The sequence below is a fragment of the Lissotriton vulgaris genome, chromosome 12, assembly GCF_964263255.1.
Source record: "Lissotriton vulgaris chromosome 12, aLisVul1.2, whole genome shotgun sequence".
Taxonomy (NCBI): Eukaryota; Metazoa; Chordata; class Amphibia; order Caudata; family Salamandridae; genus Lissotriton; species Lissotriton vulgaris.
The window spans coordinates 524,595,019-524,615,526 of record NC_141700.1 but is presented as its reverse complement, the minus strand read 5'-3'; the positions used below and the strand labels follow the sequence as shown (position 1 = coordinate 524,615,526).

Genomic DNA, 20,508 nt, shown 5'->3' with positions numbered 1-20,508 from the left:
GCGTTCTTGCCAAGATAAGCTTTTGGATGCCATTGGTCCTATGACCAAGATATTGGATATGGCAGAAGAGGCTGAGGTGTTCGACTCCCCTATATCCCCCCGACGTGCTCTACAACGGAGCTCAGTGGGCTATAATTTTCATGGGCAACACAAATTGTGCCCTGTCAACTGAGCGTCGCCACTCCCTGTTGATTAAGCGAGACCCCAAACTTGGGGATATGGCCTCCTCGGAGGCGGGCAGTTGCGCAGGGAGGCCTCTTCGGGGAACCTTTTGTAAAAGAGCTAGGAAAATTTGTGGCTATATTTACCTCGTTGGACAAGGCCCAGTCCAATATAAAGAGGGTCTTCCACCCCCGGGTTTTCCCACAGGGCTGGTCGAGGCAGGGGCCACTTGTCCGGCCGTGGTTTCCAACAAAACCCCAACAGGGGACAATGCTCCAGTCGTGGACAACACAATACCAGCGCCAACGACAATAACTTTTACCCCACAAGAGGCCAGAGGTTCAAGGACCGTGGAGGATTTAAGAACAACGCTGGAGGCGGTAATTCCAGCGGTAAGTGTTCTACCAGCGACACAGATCAGTATCTGCGGTCGGTTAGCGGCCTTCTGGGACGCTTGGGCAGCTATTACAGCAGACGCTTGGGTCTTGCAAACCGTCCACAGTTTTCATATCGAGTTTTACAAGCCCCCTCAACAGCAGATTTTCCCTCGCCCCATTTCCTTCTCAGTTGTCGATGCACCGCTGGTCAACGAAGAGGTTTCCGCTCTGCTACGCAAGGGGTCCGTTTGTCGGTCAACTCTGCATCCAAACCGTTTTCTAAGCAACATTTTCTTGGTGGACAACCCCGATGGGGTCGTCGCCCGGTTATCAACCTCAAAGAATTCAACGGGTGGTTGATTTACCTGCATTTCAAGATGGAGGGGATTCATCTCCTCTGGGACGTTCTGCTCCAGTCCAATTGGATAGTGAGGCTGGTTCTCAAGGAAGCTTACTTGGTGATCCCTATTCATCCCCCGCATTGTCGGTTTCTGCAGTTCTGTTGGAGGAATCTGGTTTACAAGTTCACTGCCCTTCCATTCGGTTTTCCATATGTACCTTGGTGCTTCACTAAGGTGCTCCACCCAGTGGTGGAATTTTTCAGAGCCCAGGGCATACGCATGATTGTTTACCTGGACAACATTCTTCTCATGGTGCAGTGTCCCAGGAAGTTATAGAGTCAGCTCCAGCAAACGGTGTCTTTTACAGGGGCTGGGATTCGTTATCAACGAAGACAAGTCGGTCCTCAGCCCTTCTCTGAGTGTAGTGTTCCTCGGTTTTGTTGTGGATTCCACACGCTCCTCCTTGAGGCTGCCGTCTCGAAAGATGGCCAACATTCGTCACTAGCGGAGACAGACCAACTCCAAAACTCAACTTCTCTCCGGCAAATTACCCGGCTGGTGGGTCTACTGTCCGCTTCCAACCAGGCAATTTTTCAGGGTCCCCTGTACTATCTGGCCCTTCACCGCCTAAAAGCCTACCATCTGAGGACAGGTTTGTCGTACGATCAGTCAGTCCCTCTCTCTGCAGAAGTAAAGGAGATGACGTGGTGGCTCACTCACATGGAGGCGTGGAATGGCTGAGCGATTTTCGGGTCAGTTCCGGACCTGATCATAGAGTTCCATGCCAGCAGGATAAGTTGGGGCACCCGCTGTGGAGATTTATCCACCGGAGGCGCTTGGTCATTAGAAGAGCGCCTGCACGCCAGTGAGAGATACCGGACCTGAAATAATGTTTGTCAGCCTACTCGCCAAACCCCAAAATACAAGACTGTATTCTCTACTGAGGGCGGTTAATAAACCAGAAACACATGTCTAGTGATCAGCACTATCTGCGCCAACCTTAGCGAAACACTCTAAAATATTGGAGCGAGCTACAAAAGACAGCATTTCCCAGAATGCCAGGGGCGAACCTTGCCTGAGAGGTCAGCAGTGTGCTCCCACATCCTGTTGTCTATTAGAAGAGCAGACCCTGCACTTCAATTGTCTAGAGCTCCTAGTGGGTTCTTTCGCAGTTCGGTGTTGGACCAGGGACAGAGTGTGGCCGTGTGTCCTGTTAAAGATGGACAATGTTTCTGCGATCCGGTATGTCAACCATCTAGGAGGGCCTCGCTCCCGCCTTGGCGAATCTGGCAAAGGATTTTGGGGATTTCGGTTTGGCTCATCACATCTCGGTAATGGCGGAATACCTTCCGGGCCAGGACAATCCGGTTGTGGATTGGCACTCGAGATATCTCCACGATCCCAGCCAGTGGAAGCTGGACACTCAGGTCTTCAGGTGGTTAATCAACCTGTGGGGACCTTTTTCGCTGGACCTCTTTGCATCGCGCCTGAATCACCAGATAGTGCGATTTTTCAGCTGGAGGCCGGATCCAATGGCTATTGCCACGGATGTGTTTCTACAGGATTGTGGTCAGGAGAGGGGTTAAAAATTCCTCCCATTCTTGATGATTGAGAGGACGGCAGCCCAGATTCGCTGTCAGAGAGCGGAGATGGTGATGGTGACGCAGTATTGGAGGTCTCAAGTTTGGTTTCTGGTTCTTCTGGAACTTTCTTGGGATTTTCCAATCCTACTCCCCTGGTTTCCTCATCTCCTGAATCTGAACGGGGAGCAACATAATCTGGTCACCCAGGGGCCTCTCCACCTCATGGCATGGCGGTTTTCAGGCAGCGATGGTCGCTCCCGGGCCTTTCGAGACCGGCTGAGGCTCTCCTGTCAAAGGCTTGGGCCGACAGCACTTGAAGTGTTATCGGTTCGCCTGAACAAGGTGGGTTCGTTGGTGTCTTCGACAGGATTTGGATCCTGTGGCCGCAGGTGTCGTTCCAATTTTAAATTTTCTTGCAGAGCTGGCAACAGACAGCCTAGCGTACCGTTCAATCAACACGATGAGGTCGGCGATTTCAACAGGGCACTGAACAGTCAAAGAGGCTCCGGTAGGGGAGCATATTTTCATCTGTAGGCTCCTGCGGGGTATACATCTGTCGTTGCCCCCGGAACCACGTTATTATTTGGTTTTGAATCTTTCTGTCTTGGCAACCGAATAAATAACTTTTTGGAAAGAAATCTCGTCCAAGCTGGCTATGCTTTTAGGTTTAATCTCCTGTCAGAGTTTCTGATGTTTGTGCATTGGATATTTCAGCTAGTTTTTTCCCCAGACTGGGTCATGTTCACGGTGGGACGACGCACTAAGTCTCTTACTCGAACGGTCTCGTATCCGGCTTTTCCGGATAGCCCGAAGTTGTGTGCTATGAGCTGTCTTAAGGCAAAGCGGTACCACTTCCTGGTGGTTCCATCATAGGCGGCCATCTTAGGAGGGTTGACGCGCTAGTCTACCCTTTGCCTAATCTATATAGTTCTCTCTCCGCCGCGCAGCGGTGACGCGCAGCGGTAGCGCCGTAGACGCGCCGAAGAGGCGCCAAAGAGAAGCCAGTCTGCGCCAGTCCGCGTCCAGACGCTTCCTGCTGACTGGTGTCTAGGTTCGTTCGCCATGGTAGGTCCTCCGCTTTCTGATGATTTTTCATCGCTTCTTGCCCTTCGTCCTTCCATTAGTCTGACATGTGATCACACGTTTCTTCCATCCTACACTGATTACGTCTGTAAAAATTGTAACTGGAGTCCATCTCTCCTTCATACCTGCCCTTTACCTCCTACTCAGGAATGGAGAATGTTTCTTCTAAATTGTAGGTCCGTCTGTAAACATCACACCGAACTACACACACTGATTGAAGAGCTTAATCCTCACGCTCTCTTCCTAACGGAAACGTGGCTTCATATTGATAATGATCCAGCTATTGTCTGGGCCATTCCACAAGGATTTACGTTAAAGAGACTGGATCGCCAGACTGGGAGAGGTGGGGGAGTGGCCATTGTTTATCGTGACAGCTACAAATGCCGAATCACCCCCACCACTTCACCAACCTGCGAAAGTTTTCACTTTTCGCTAGAATTCTCCCCCACAACCACCTTCTCTGGCATCCTAGCCTACCGTCCTCCTGGCGCTCTTAACAATTTCATTATTAAAATTACGGATCTTGCTGCAAGTATTGTGTTATCCTCACCCAACTTCACCTTGTTGGGGGATCTCAACTTTCATCTAGATGATCCTCACGATACTGCAGCCAATACTCTTTGTTCCAACCTTCAAGCGCTGGATCTACATCAAAAGGGGTTTCATGTAACTCACAATAGAGGTCACCTGCTTGACCACATTTACAGCAATATTGATGATTTCATGGTTGAGCCCCCTATTCCATTACCTTGGACGGATCACTTTTTGATACCCTTTACCTGGCGTACAAACCCCCCTCCCTCCACTCACGGCCTCGCTAAACACCGAGGTAGGAAATGGTCCTCACTCCCCCTCCCTGCTTGTGAAGTTGCCCTGGCTAGAGATCAACCTAGGAAGGCATTGAATGCCAATACAGCAGCCAACAACTTTGATGACTGGATCTCCTCCACACTTGATATGGTCCTCCCCGTACAGGCTAGTAACCTCACGAAAAGACCTAAAGCTGCCCCATGGTTTACTCCCACTCTCAAGACTATGAAATTAGCCTGTCGTAAATACGAAAGAGCCTGGAGACAGGACTACTCCAAACCTAGGAAGGATGAATATAGAGCTGCCATTAGGCTCTATAAACAGGAGATAAAGGCGGCACAAGCTTCTTTTTACGGTAGCAAAATTAATGCAGCCGCCAACGCCCCAAGGGAAATTTTTAAAATTGTTAAATCACTCATCTCACCCCCTGCGGAATGCCCTTCTGCTGATGGTGCCCAAAATCGTTGCAATGATTTGGCTGTTTTCTTCTCTGAAAAAATTCAGACTATATACTCCTCTTTTAGGGATGCTAACAACGATTTGGAACCCCCCCGTCTCCACAACCTCTGATGCCTCTGTCCCTTGTAGGCTTGACATAATCCCACTCTTAGACATTCCGGTCCTAGACAGACTTATCTCCAAAATTACCTCCGGCTCTCCTAACGATCCTGCACCCCCTCAGACCCTCATTAAGGCTATGGACGTGATCCGCCCGGTCATATTGGACGTTCTCAACACTTCCATCTCCTCTAAATCCGTACCTCCTTCATGGAAGTGTGCGATGGTGAGGGCCTTGTTGAAGAAGCCCAATCTTGACCAGTCCAACTTGGCGAATTACCGTCCTATTTCCTTGCTCCCTTGGTTGAGCAAACTGCTTGAGAGGCACGTAAACAACATCTTGATGAACTATTTGGAGTCAAATAGCCTTCTGCGTGCCTCTCAGACAGGGTTTCGTCCTTTACATGGGACTGAAACCGCTCTCCTAGCGGTAACAGAGGAAGCAAGAGCAGTGTTAGACCGGGGTGGAAAAGTCGCCATCATCCTATTAGACCTCAGCGCCGCGTTCGACACGGTCAACCATGTCACGCTGTTACAACGACTGGCGGACATGGGCGTGTCGGGCCCGACCCTGGAATGGCTGACATCCTTCCTGGCTGACCGTTTCTTTCAGGTCTTTGAGGGTGAGGCGGTGTCACCTAAACATCCACTCAGGTGTGGGGTTCCTCAGGGCTCTTCCCTGAGCCCCACCCTGTTGAATGCCTACATGGAACCCCTAGACAGGATAGTCCATCCCTTCGGTGTGCGTATTGTCACCTACGCGGACAATACCCAACTGGTGGTCTCCTTAGACCACTCGGAGGGATCGTCCAACACCTTAGGCCCCTGTCTGGAGGCTGTTGCCAGATGGATGCAATCCTCCTGTTTAAAACTTAACGGGGAGAAGACAGATGTCATCTTATTGGGTAATCCTTCTCCCTCTGTCTTTGCATCCATCTGGCCACCATGTCTGGGCCCGCCCCCGTTCCCAAGTCCCAAATAAAAAGCTTGGGGATTTGGTTCGATACAGCCTTGAACTTTTCGGTCCAAGCCACAAAGTCCGCAGCTACCTGTTTTGGATTGATGAGGATGTTGCGGAAGGTGCTCCCTCTGCTTCCATTTCAGGCAAGGAGGATCCTGGTCCAGGCTCTTATACTATCTCGCCTGGACTACGGGAACGTCCTCTATATGGGAGCCCCCTCCTTTGCCACCCAGAAGCTCCAAGTCACCCAAAACAGTGCGGCCCGTCAACTCTACAATCTTCCTCGCTGGCAGTCAGCAAGGAATGCCCTAAGGGAGCTTCACTGGCTCCCCATAGCGGCTAGAGTACAATTCAAGGCCATGTGTATTTTACACAAAGCCTTCCATCACATCGGCCCTGCAATTTTACAGCCCTTGGTCACTCCCTATGTCCCGTCCCGCTCCCTCCGATCCTGTACCCTCCAGCTGGCTACCTCCATCAGAGTCAGGAAAGCCCGCTGGGGAGGCCGCTCCTTTTCACACACTGCGGCTAAGCTCTGGAACAAACCTCCCTTTATCCCTTCGAGGAACTACTAATCATCTTTCCTTCAGGAAAGCCCTAAATACTCACTTGTATGCTAAATCCTGCTGATCTGCCCTGAGCCCGCGCTAAGTAAGTTTACAGTCATAAGCGCTACGAGGCCTCCGGGTAGATAGCGCTATACAAGTGCAGTTTCATTCATTCATTCATGAGGCAATAACTCAGGAATTCTGCCCTCCGGGGAGAGCAACAACTTCTTATCGCCTTGAGAAAACCGCAGAGAGCGGTCTCCTCTCCCACTATAGCCAGGTGGGTGTGTTGGGTCATGCACAATGCGGCATTGACATAAAGCAGTTTGGAGCTCACTCGACCAGAGGTTCAATGACTGCTAAAGACTTTTCCCTGGGGCCCATTTAGAGGACTTAATGGTCCTCGGATTCCACCGTCAAGAGATTTTACTTCAAACCAGTGTTGGAGGTCGCTCAGTTGGTGGTAAGTAAGCTTTAAACTAGCATAATCTGAGCCTCCGGTCCGGACATAGAATCGAAATTTGACTAGCATCATAACGGTAAGTTACAATTCTATTAAGGACACGGAGGCGAGGATTCCCCCACCCAGAGCACGGTCTTGTGCGAACCCACCCGTATGTTCGTAAGTAACAGCTTTTTGTTTATGGTCGCCAATGATCTGGGTTATGATGATTGATATGATTATTTTTATTGCTGGCATTTATTAAGTATTAATGGACTGTTTGAAATAGGGTTTTTTGTTCTTGGAAACCCTTGTGCTGTCTCTGCTCTGTTTTAGGGAATGACAGTTCGAAACAAGCCCAGCGAGGATGTGGGGTGACTTGCGCAAAGAAAGAGGAGAGGCAGCCAAAATAGAAGGACTATGTGCTGTTTATGGACACTGTAAAAGGACTTATTGTGGAACCTCCCTTGGGGTTATGGGAGTTGCAGTTTTTTTGTTCATGTTTATTCATGGATTGGTTCAGGCTTCTTGTGATGATTCAGGAAAAGGATATTGATGCTTTTCTGGCTGCTATTAAATTTGTATGTTAATAAAGGCGGAGAAAGAAAAGCATAATACTTGACTCCATGTCCTTAATAGAATTGAAACTTACTGTTACAATGCTAGGTAAATTTCGATTCTTAAGTGAAATGGAAACAAAGATTTTAGAAGAATTAAAACAAATCAAAGCACTTTACTTGGAGATTTGCAAATGGTAACAAGCATTTACAATGCAATGGTCTCGGCATTATTAAAGGTAGAGCTATTGGCATTGCTCATGACATTTATTTTTTATTTTTTAAATCATAAAAAAATGGCAGGGTCATTTACATTACCAATAGCTTAACCGCTTGCATATGCGAGACCTATTGCATTAGCACCCATACACAGAGTAAGTAGTAGAGTGAGTAGCTGATAGTGAGTAGGCGAGGTATTAGTAAAGAGTATTAGAGAGCGAGTAGTAAAAAGTGAAAGAGTGAGTATTATATAGTGAGAGAGTGAGTAGTAAAGTCATAGAGCCACACACATTTACATGCACAGCCACACCCTTACATATACAAAGTGTATTTTTATTTTCAGTAGTAAAGAGTGAGTAGTATAGTGACTAATTGATTATGAGTGAGTAATGTTGAGTAGTAGAGAGTGTAGCAGTGTGTAGTACTGTATTACAGTAAGTACTATACATTAGATGCTATTTAGTACAGTGAGTAGTAGCGAGTATTTGATATTGAGTATCCACAGAGCCACACACACACACAGAGCCACAGACACACACACACACACACACAGAGCCACACACACACATACACAAAGAGACACACACACACATACACAAAGAGCCACACACACACATACACAAAGAGCCACACACACACATACATACACAAAGAGCCACACACACACATACACACACACACACACAGAGCCACACACACACACACAGAGCCACACACACACACAGACCCACACAGACCCACACACACACACAGACCCACACACACACACAGACCCACACACACACACAGACCCACACACACACACAGACCCACACACACACACACCCACACACACACAGACCCACACACAAACAGGCCCACACACACAGACCCACACAGACCCACAAACAGAGAGCCACAAACAGAGAGCCACACACAGAGAGCCACACACAGAGAGCCACACACAGAGAGCCACACACAGAGAGCCACACACAGAGAGCCACACACAGAGAGCCACACACAGAGAGCCACACACAGAGAGCCACACACAGAGAGCCACACACAGAGAGCCACACACAGAGAGCCACACACAGAGAGCCACACACAGAAAGCCACACACAGAGAGCATTTCTAATGGGTAGTTATATCTGGCAGGAAAGAACATTGGGGGGCATACAACCTGGCCTGATCAGAACGGGCTTAAATCATCAAAAGCTTTCAATTACTACCAAAGGCCGGAAAGTGCAGTCCTGTACCTGCATCTGCGGGGCCCTCGCAGGTCTGGCGGGCTCCGCCTAGAGCCAATTAGCCATGCTCCCAGCCTGCTGACCAGATGGAGCCTGCCTGGTGCAGACAGAGCTGCTGAGAGCTTTCTCTCGGGGTGCTCGCCTATTAGCTGCTGTCTGCTCCACTGCAGAGGCAGAGACGTGAAACCTGACTCTCAGGAGCAGCGCCTGCCCTCTGATGTGCATCCTCATACCAAACTGTCGAGGGATTAGCGAGAATACGATGACATTTCTAAGAGTCAACGCTACCTGGCACCATGCAATCAACTAGCGTGTGTGCTTGCTGCAAACACTGGCAACACAAAAAGAGGAGTATCTAAAAACACCTGAATGCCAGGGATGGCAGCCAACGTAGAGACAGTAAACCCAGGGGACTTACTTTGTTCTACTACATTTTATAAGTTGGTCAAATTCCTCACTCCGGAGTATCTTGGATACCAAGCCTGACAACATGACCCATGTATTAATAAAAAACAGGCTATCCCACAGAAATTAGCTGCAGGAATATAAAACTCGAATACTGTAGCTACCCCGTGCAATCGGTTCTCAGCTTTCAATGTGGATGCGGCTGAACCGGTCTTTCATCCTCTCGATGTCGATAAAAGGAGAACAAATGTGAGGTCGAGAACGATACCGAAGGTTTTAAAGTGCAACTCCAAACAGAAGTGTTGCCTGCAGAAGGAGCCTATAATAGCCTTCACAAATGCAGCCCAAGTCCTGCTTTCAGCAGTGGAGGGTCCTTGGGATGGGACAGTCTGATTACTCGGACATTATTTGTTTTTCTGCTTGTTTAAGATGCTCATAAGCTGCTTTTCGTCAGCAAGGAATGGTGGCTCATGAAAGGCAGCAGCCATGCCATCAGGGCTTTGGACGGCAACCCGACCTAGGGGGTGGGCCATTTTGCTCCTCTAAGTCAGCAGACTGGTTACAGAACACTTCAAAGAAACAACTAGCAGTCCCTTCCAGTTGTTTTCCTCAAAAAAGCAATTTGGGCAATCTCAGCCCAGCCAGACTCCGATACAACCACTTTATCCTAAGGTGGATAAAAACATGCAGTGCCGTTTTTTGTGCACACTATATAGAAACAGGCCTTTGTGAAACACACTTTAAAAACCAGCACCCCCTTACCCCACACAGCAGAATAAAAGAGTAAAACAAAAATACGACCAATTCAGTCAAATAAGCAGAAACACATTTTAACGGCTCTCCAAAGCAGCATCTACGCCAGAGACGGACGGGACAAGGGAGCAGCAGACACAAAATACCAAGTGCTGTGAAAAACATAAATATTAAAAGCGCCGCCATTTTTTTTTTTTTTTTCATTGTCTGCTTTTAATTAAAGTAGAAAAGTAGACTGTATATTCTAATCATTCAGCTGTCCTGCTTTTAACCGTTTCTAGGTTTCAAAATCTGCACCAGGGAGAGAATGGTGCAGTGTACTGGGTGCTTGTCCATGCTCTATTTTAAATTCAGTCCCCAAGACACAAGGACCGCGTCAGAGCCAGACAGCTGGGTCGATCCTGTCTTGGTTTGTCCACTTCTGATTGGCCGGTGTTGGAACATTTTGACTCGCGGCATCAGAGTGTCAGTCATCCAAGCAGAGAGTTGGAACAATCAGTCCATCCAGTGAGGTTGCCTGCTGCCGTAAAGGCGCAACCAGGCAGCCTTCCTTCAAGCTCTCCACGCTTGTTGCTGGGGAAATAAGAGACCATCTCACCACAGATAAGCCTGCAGGGGTCGACAGAGCACGGAGAGCGCGTTGTAATATAACGCGAAGTCTTCTCATTTGAGAGACTCAAAGACTCACTGGGGCCTCACTGAAGGAAGGGTGGTGTGGCGGTGGCACGGTATCCCCATACACACGCTGTAGCAGCCGTGTCTCCTCTGCAGATGACGCAATCTTGCCGCCTAGTATTTCAAACTGAGAGCTGGAGCAGTGGAGCGGCATTGCCCGTTCCTCCGGCGGGAGGAAAGCTGCAACCGGACTTGGAAGTGGTGCACAGAGAGCGCCTGCAGTAGCATTAATGCGCCCTCTCCACTGGAGGAAGAACTGGCGCCCGTGCAGGTGTTACAGGGAGCGGAGCCAGCTGCACTCCGGTCCTGGTATTACCACATATGGAGTGCACGCAGCAGACATCTCCTCTTCAGTATACAGGGACGGCTGGCTCCTTCTCGGCGCAACATGCAAAAAAACTGCAGCAAGCAGAACTGTTTCGTCTCGAAATGCGGGTGCTTGCCCTGAAATTACAGTTCGCTGCCGCTGCAGCAGGTCGCTCCAGTGAAGGAAACACGGGCGCCTCTCGTAGTAGTCCAGTCACAGAGCATGGCCGCAGCTCCCCCTCTCTCCTGTGGAGCAGAAGCTAGCATCCACCTATCCTCATGAGGCCCCACCATGCCCCCTCTCTAGTGACGGGAACGTAGCTGGCGCCTGTTCTAGATGGAGCGCTGTAGAAGCAGAGCCTCCTCCTCGCGAGCACACACATCGGGCTTCCTGCCAGCACACGATTTTCCGAGGTCCCCTGGCACTGTCCTCGGCATTATTATCATCAGTCAGCACGAGGCCTCCATTAACCCACAGGCTCGTCAGATTTCAATAAGCAGCAATTGCGGAAGGGTACGTGTGCCAGGGCTCGCCGCATGAGCACGACACGCTCGGAGGGAGCTAGCTGCTCTACGCAAGTGCCGCCATTTTGTATACGGCTGGACAACAACTAGTACAAAGAGACTAATAAAAGGCTTAACAAACGTGGCAGGAAAGCGGACCACGCCACAACACCAACCATCTTTCTCCGAGGCAAAGCAGAAATGCCTGGGAGAAAGCACAGTCATTTTTCGGATTGAGGGGCGTGTTTTCGTTCTCTCCTCTTCCCATTGGTTGGAAGGTAAAATTCCAGCCAATGGGAAGAGGAGAGAAAGAAAATAGAAAGAAGCTTAAGAAAACGCCCCCTAATACGAAAAAGACGGGGCTTGAACCGAGTGACGCCCCTCTCCTCCAATGGCTGGCCTCCGTTTAGGTAGCCAGCCAATGGAGAAGGGGGGCGTGTTCCAAGCCCCCTCAAAGAAACATAAAATCTTCGGAGTTCCGCCCACTGCTTACTCAGTGCGACGGAGTCCTCGACCTAAAAATGTGCTCAAACACAATTTCACACACTGCTTGGACGCTTTATTGTTTGATTAGTAAAACTGTATTTCAGAGTGAATTTTTGGGCCATTTCAATTGCAAACATTCTCTCTGTAAATGACGGCACACTTTCACACCATGCTTTAGTAGGGGTGTGAAATTCTGTAAAATAGCCGCTTGTCCATAGGACAGGATTCTTCAGTAATCTGCTTGTGTTGTACAAAAAAAATCCACTTATTCCTTTGGTGCCATGCAGTGGGGTGACAATTTATGGCTTCATTCTCATTGAAGAAGGAGCCCTGAAAATGGCTTCTCAGATTATGCCAGGAGTCATATAGGGTTTGTATTTTTGCAGTTACGTTATTTTTTGCACCTTACCACAAATCTACATACTGGGATTGGAAGTAGTGAGAAGTGGTAGGGTCATGGTTGGATTAGACGTGTGAGACTGTGCACCCCTACAAACTTCATATTTAAGGATTTTTACCAACTCTTCCCTGATCTCGTCCCACAATAGGACATGTTGGAAATGGACTCCAAACAAGGCAGGAGTCTAACATTTTCCAGGGAAGAGGAAAAAGAGGTTTTAAGGAAACTGAACCTGCAAATGCTCAGCAGAGACATACACAAGTACCTTTTCTCGTGCAAAAATGCAGTTTACAAACGAGTATAGTTTCCAGGCCTTCTTCAATAAATACTTGTGAATTCATGAAAGTCGTAAATCTGCACTAATGCGAGGAGATACAGCATGGGAAAACAATTTTGTGACTTTCTTTAACTACTGGGCCTGTAATTATGTTTGGCGTTAGCCAAAGCCTTCTGCTTTTAAAATTATATGTATATTTGTGAGCAACATTATTTGGCTCTTTGACAAGGAACAAATTGAAATGCAAAGTTGTTTTCTTCAATGCCAGGGACTACTATAGCTATAGCGAGGGGTGCTTTTTGAGACAGAAAAGGCATCTTTGCTTTAGCCAATGTTTTTGCACAACAGTAACATTTTACATAAATGATGTCAAAACAAAAACAAACATTGACAAATCCAAAAGGCTGGTAACCACTGTCACACTGATTGTCTTTGCCAATGCTTGTCTGCTTTCATGTTTCCGCTATTCTTGCCAAAACTGGTTTTACATACATTTTTCATTATTAATATTGTTTGAAAATGCTAGCATGTATTAAGCACATTTCAATATAGGATATCTCGAAGACATGGGACCTAAAATTGCACTTTAACAAAACCGTTTTCTTCTGGTTGCTATTTTTTGTGCCCATTTTATTTTGAAAGCAAATCATCATCAATCTTGCTTTCAGGCTTCTGTGAGCATTTGAATTTAATCACACAGTATTCTGGGAGCATTATATGTAGCCTCAATTTGTTAAAACTTTGCAACCGTGTGTACACGTTCCTATACTGGAATCAATGTCAGTAGTGAAGCTGAGCCTTTTAATAAAGACTTAGCATTAATTAACAATAAATACAAATTCTAACAGCATAACTATATGGATACAAACCTTACTTTAACTGCAAATAGTACTCTTTCACAGATCCATAATGTGGTGCTGTGAACTGGCAGCCAATTGGTTAGGCAGCAGTGGATTGGGCCTACTTGTCCAAAGGACAAAATAAATATGAAAACTTGATGTCCTTGACTCCATGCAATATGTACAGGGTGTCGGACAATAGGAATTCCACATCCCTGCATTAGTGATATAGATTTGCCACAGTGTGCTCCAAAATGCACCACAGGCTATATACCACACCATTAACACTCTCCTGCTGAATGGGTGTGACTCATTTGCTATATGCGTTCTTTTTCGGGCACTTGCTTTTTCACAATCCCTATGACTTCAGTGAATTAATATTGAGGATAGCACCAGCACTCTGAAAATTGTTCCAGCAGCACTGCTTCAAATACTATATTTTAAATGTTCACCAAGCCCCCGCTGCCTCGTGTAATCAGTGCAATATAATTCCAGGATGCAGAGTCAAAACAGTCCAACATTTACTACGTCCGGTATTCAGGGTCCTCTGGCTCAGATTCCCCTGATGCTCAACTAGTCTGTGAGGGTCTGTAATCCCGGTTTCTAGAATATCCTTCTCCCAGTTCCAGTCGTCTAGATTTCAGAGCAGAGGGCTTTCACCGGCGTCCAATATATCAAACAAAGTTACTATTCAAAATGGTTGCACTGCCCAAATGAAGACTAAGCACAAGATATAAGGTTTCAGACAACATGTGTGTCTGTGAGAAATAAACACATGCACAAGTACAGGTGCCAAAGGAAGAAATGTTTGAGGTATCCAATCACGTTATCCATGTAAAATTATTTCAAACGTTGTATAGAAGGCATCTTATCCTGGTGGAAAATTGATTTAATCGCCAGCCTGGAAAGTTTCTCCAAACTAGTGAGGCGCTCCTCCGAACAGTGTTAAAATGTGTGTATTGGTAGCCAAGAAGGTTGTATGATCATAATGTTCAAGGTGCAAGTACTGACAGCCGACATGTGTTTAGTTTAATTCAGAACATTTTGAAGGCTGTAGAAAATGAAGATACTGGTTGGGACCCGTGGAGATTATAATTGGATTTGTGAATCTATTCATAACTTGCTTGGATACTTCAAAGAGTTCTTTGTCTGGAGCCAGCAATTGTAGACTTCCTATGGAGTTATGTCTGTCAAACAGTAATTTTAAGGTAACCCTAAATCTGGTTGATTTGGCTACGAATGTATTTCTGGAATAAATCATTTGGGGAATGGCTGCTACCACATTCAAAAGTGATAATGTTTGACAGAGGTGGGGGAATGTCGGGCACAGTACTTCGCACTAGGAAACTACCAACATTCTTTTGTGACAAGGATGCTTTGTGGTTTAAACCTATATTATTTTAATCTAATACACAATATAAGCTACAGGGAGGAGTTTGGTGTGCAGTTTATACACCGTCATCACTATTTCATATCAAATGCATTTTTATATGACCATACAAAACCAGTACTAAATTGTTGCCCCACTTCTCGCAGCTACTGGAGTCTGCATTGTATTATTTTCATTTCCTAACAGTAAACACATGGGACAGGAACACTACAGTGACTTCAAAGTGCGTTTATTTCAAAAGGTACAGCACCAATGCGTTTCATGCATCGTTTTAGGATTGCAATATTATCACACTGTGGTCTATACACATGGGACGTTAATGTATTATAATTGCTAAATCCGACATATACATCTGTAGTATAAGATATTAGTTTCGTATAAGTGCTTCATTTACGAGGACCCAAGTACATTTTTGAAGAATATGTTGCTTATAATTTAGGAAGTATTGCCTTTACTTCGTCTAGGTACGCCATGGAGAAAAGTTCAGAGAAAAGCACAAATATGGCAACAAAGGGACAGTCCCTGAAGAGGACACACGCACACACAAATACCTTGTAGGAACGAGTCCTGGAGATATGGCTTCATTGGGCCAGAAGTATTTGATGATGATAATGATGGTGACGTACCAGGTGCCAATCACACTCAAGGCACTGTAAGTAAGATAGAGAAGGAACGACCAAATGAATCCAGAACATCCAAGCCCACAGAGGTTGAAGATTGAAGTACAAAGATAAAATGCGGTTGCATGCCCTATGGTACAACTCTCTGACGTGTAAGGTGCACACTGCACAATAACAGTAAGAAGGGGCAGGCCAGGGCACAGGTGCATTGGCAGGTATCTCCAGATCCCAGTACTTAAATGCAATATTTGGAGTGCTGCTGGCCAAACCCAAGGTATACTGGCAAAGCTCTAGGGATTATAGTACTGAAACATATCATCACAGTTGCAGTAAATACAGTACAGAGGAGCACTGGCAGCACTGTGGGGATTCCTGTAATTTACGTCAATATGAAAAGTGCTGCTTCTGACTGGTAAGAACTGACAGGCCTCGGAATATCTCAGGAATAGAACATAATATCAAATCTACTGCAAATAAATAACTATATTAACAGGGCTAATTATGCAAAGATCTCAGTGATGGAATCACAAGTGCTTTATAGGTCAGGACTGCAGTGTCAGTGAATTCTGCAGCAAATGAATCAGGTACTCTGGTAGTGTATGGAAGTACCATGTACCAGGGCGGGCTGCAAGAAGGGACAGAAGAGCACTGGAAAGTAAAGGAGGATAATGGAGGGCTCTACACCCCCAGCTGACTTTACCACCAAGAACCGCTAAGTATGTTTGTCATCCTCTCACCTGGCATACTTCTGGAAGCCAATCTCCTTAGGGATCGACAAGGGCAAGACTACCAAGATAGCGGTAACACTGATGGTCAACTTGCGGTCGGTGTACCAATGACTGCCCTCAGAGGATCCCGCCTCAGTCTTCGCAATAGCCGCAATGACTGGAGAAAGAGAGAAAGATGGAGAAAGTCAAACAAACTCATCTGAGGGCTATGGAATTACAAGGTGCGTCGCTGTGAATTTTTCCAAGCTTAAAAGAATAGGGATTGTGGCTGAGATTCCCCTTTTACCCTTACTTACTCTTATCCTCCTGGTCGCCGATGATGATGAGAAAGGTGATGCAGGTGCCGAAGGTGTAGACTGCAATGGCAATCTCGCAAAGGACCCCAGCCGCCTTGCCGCACACAGCCCACACCACCTCCTGATAGGTGCGCTCATTGCTGGCCTGGGAGCAATACGCCAGAATGATCAAGCCACTGATGATGAAGACCAACATGCTCTGTAAGAGGACAAAGGCTAAATGTTAGCCTTATCGCTGAAATCCAATGTCTATAGTTTGTTGTTCTAGGAAGAAGGAGAGATACTCAATACAGTTTCTTGTCTAATGCACACGGATAGTGAAAAAGGAACCAGACTTGCTTCCATGTAATGTGAGCCTTTATGCAATATAGCTGTGGCTCTATAGTGTTGCTTTGTGCTTCCTTCCACACTTTCCTAGGATAATGCATGATATAACTGCATGGCACACAGAGGTCCTCAGTACAAATGTAGAGAACGCTGCTAAATCAACTTTAGAATTCATGACAAAGTTCACCAACAGAGCACTGTGTACAAAAGCACTCCAGACAGAGAACCACAGTCAAATGATCTTTTTTTTAAATTAAGTGATCAGCATACCTTTAAATTGCCAAAGAGGAAATTTAAGTGTCTATTTTTTTTTACATAATCTGTATCTTTCTTTCAGAATCTTGTGGTTTTCTCTGTATAGTCAGATCTTGTCATTTAACTGCCTCCCTTGCGGCTCCATCCACTGTCATTCAAAGACCAGAACTGTTACCTTTCTTTCAAACACGTCCTCCGATATCAGACTATGAATGGGATAGTAAAAAGATGACATGTATATATGGGAATGAGAGAAAAAGGAAGAAGAAGGTGTAGTGAGAAAGCATTTGGGTTTATTGCGCCTGACGGGTGTGAAACATAAGTGCAGTGGTATTTGTATTTGTATGGGGTATTTCTAAAGCGCTAACTGTCGCTCCGAAAGGAGCATCCAGGCGCTGAACACATGTGCAAACCAAATGTTAAGATCTAAATGGCAGTCATTACAAAACCATCTGGCAGACTAAAGATCCACGTTTTTAAATGATTCCTGAAGGCGTGCCCAGAGAGAAGAGTTCTTCTACTAATGCGATCTGATCTAAAGGGTGGTGTTGGGATCCCAGAGTAGTCAGAGGTTACTTAGCAATGATTTTGACAGTTATTGTTGTTTACCACTGGTGTCCTGCGATACATTTATACAAAAAAAATGAATAGCTCAGGATAGCAGGACCGAGCAGCCAAGGCTTACTCTAGAATGTGGAGTTGGATAAGACACTTTCAAACAGTATGACAATTTGGATGTTAAATAATAACTCAAATGTCCAACTTTTTTTTTTTCTTTAAAAAAAAGACAACATCTTTAAATAAATGTAATTAAAATATGATGCATACTAAACCGAGATACACACTGCAAACCAGAAGGGCCTATCAGCTTTTGAGCCTGAGAGTCAAACCCAGGCATGTTTGGGTCTCTTAGCGCTACATTTAAAGTTAACATTGAGCACTATGGTCAAGGTAATGACACTGGGAACTGTTCCTGTGCGCTTTGGTTATCTCAGAAGCTCTTGGGTTATAGCGTCTTCTAGGTATTTTAATGCCAAGATGAGCATGTCATTATTTTTAGCAAATGGCTTTAACAATAAAAATGTTAAAACATGCTATACATTCAATGTGTACATAAGGGTTAAGAACGTTAGTAACAGACAAATATGCAATGCTTTTGTCCCAGTGCCACAAATGCCACATTAAATCTATTAAAAAATGTCTGCGCTGCATCTCTACATCAAATGATCTCAATACAAAAAGCATAATAAAAGACTGAACAAAAATATCAATTACTTACATCTACGTGTATGCCAGGGAGACTACATGTACACAGCTATTTAAGTTTAAATTAAACAGACATTCGTTCTAAAGCAAAATATAAGAGCTGTAGAATAAGCTTACATCACAAAAATTAGTTTAGAAAAAAACAAAGCGCTATAACTATTCTATTAGTTTTGGTATACATTTATTTGGTTTCTGTGTACCTGAAGCAATGTGCTAAGAAATTTACCCTGTGCACCTGCCACAATCCTAAAAAATATATAAAAAATAGCCAAGAAATCCACTGGGTAAGTGATACTCAAGTTAGCGATTGGCCTTGTAATGGGGCGAAACACATGTTGGCGGTTTGTTACTTTTTTGCACACCCACTCAGTTTTTCTTCAATGAGTGACAACACCTATAAATACTATTTCTACAATGAATCCAGCTTTTTGGAATTATTCCTGAAATACTATGATTACCTAACTTGCCCTGACGCCCACTTTTGAACCTTGTCTCGTTCCCCTGCCCACCATGCAGGCATCCGAAATCAGACCTCCTGTTCGGACTCTAGCATTAGAATTTTTATACATGGATTGCCGTCTATGCTATAAAACTTTCTCCCAACCCGAACGCTCTCAGGACTCTAAAAAGATATGGCCACTTGAGGCTATCAAACGCTTTCTCAATGTCGATTGTTAAAATGCATGCCTCTTCTTTGTGGTATGTATCCGCTTCTAATATTCGAAGGAGTCTACGTATATTCATCACTGTGATCCAGCTCGGAATAAAGCCTACCTGGTCCATGTGTACGAGCGTCGACATGTGGAGCACAAGTGAGCCTGCCAATATGCGACTTAATATTTTATAGTCCAGGTTGAGCATGGCAAGTAAGTATGGGCGGAAAATCCGTTCCGCTCGCGGATTTTCGGTAAATTCGCAATCCGCGAGATTCGCGAATTTCCCGCAAAATCCGCAAATCCGCGAGCAGCGGATTTTATGGCTTGCTCGCACTGTTCGCGTGAGTTCGCGGCTTCCCAGTTCAACTTTGCGCCCCGCGAATAAGCGCTAAATTGCAGAAATACGATCTTAGCAAAACTGAAACTACTTACCAGGTTCAAAAGTTCAAGCTCATCATTAGTAGCCATTTACTGTAGTGCTTCCTGAGGGGCCCCTCCAGAGTTCAGTTGCCTACTTGCAACTATTATGTGACCCTGCTCTGACCCTCAGAATAGTTACACATATGCCACAAAGGTCCTGAATTACAGCTAAGGGAGGGAGACAAGCAGGAGCCAGGCTGGAAGTTCAAATCCAGTGACACATTAATCAGCCCCTAATTCATTATTGTCAGTTGGGGCAGGGCAGGTGTTGTAACTAATTTTGCAACAATGAAAGCACTTAGCAAGTGCAAAAGATCACTAATCAGGAAGCACTAAGGAAGCAGGTGCCAGCTAAAAAAATATTCTGTGACACATTAATCAGCCCCAAATTAATTCAGGTCACTTGAGGCAGGGAAGGTGTGCTTTGCTTTGCCACAATAATGTACACTGGACAACCAGAGGGTGCTGTGATGAAACAGAGGGTGGCATGGGTGAGCCAGAGGGTGGCATGTGGTGACAGAGGGTGGCAGTGATGAAGAAGAGTGTCCCAAACAGGCTGGACACGTAGAAACAACAAGTTCGCAAAACTTGCGACCCGACAGGTAAGTTCGCGTTTGCGAAATTGTACAAAAACACTCGCGACCTGGCAGAAACCAGCGCAAACACAAAAAAAAAATCCGCAAATTCGCGAGAATTCGCGGATTTTGCGGATTGCGAGTTCGCAAATCCGCAAAATTCGGGAACGCGAGATTCGCAAAATTCGCCCATGCTTAATGGCAAGGAGACAATACGCAGTGCAGTCCCAAGCTGGCTTGCCAGGCTTTAAGAGTGAAATGATTACCGCCTCCCTCGTTGAAGCAGGTAGGTAGCCTTCACGTTTCCCCCTATTATATAGCGCCACCAATTGGGGAGCCAATATGTCTATGTACGTTGAATAAAACTCAATCGGGAGCCAATCGGTCCCTGGTGTCTTATTCCTGGCCATATGTTTAATGGTGCCCCGTACCTCCTCAAGATCGACTTCTCTACCCAGGGCTT

At 46.0% G+C, this 20,508-nt stretch overlaps 1 protein-coding gene across 1 annotated transcript in view; it reads right to left on the bottom strand.

Moving 5' to 3' along the window:
• Positions 1 to 20,508, bottom strand: part of SLC38A7 (solute carrier family 38 member 7) — a 192,336-nt gene that overhangs the window by 104,263 nt on the left and 67,565 nt on the right. Inside the window, exons 3-5 of the mRNA XM_086945300.1 lie at positions 16,547 to 16,745; positions 16,260 to 16,407; positions 15,454 to 15,552 (exon numbers count right to left, since the gene is read on the bottom strand). Of these exons, the coding sequence (XP_086801426.1) occupies positions 15,454 to 15,552; positions 16,260 to 16,407; positions 16,547 to 16,745 (446 nt within the window). The remainder of the gene's footprint in view (positions 1 to 15,453; positions 15,553 to 16,259; positions 16,408 to 16,546; positions 16,746 to 20,508) is intronic.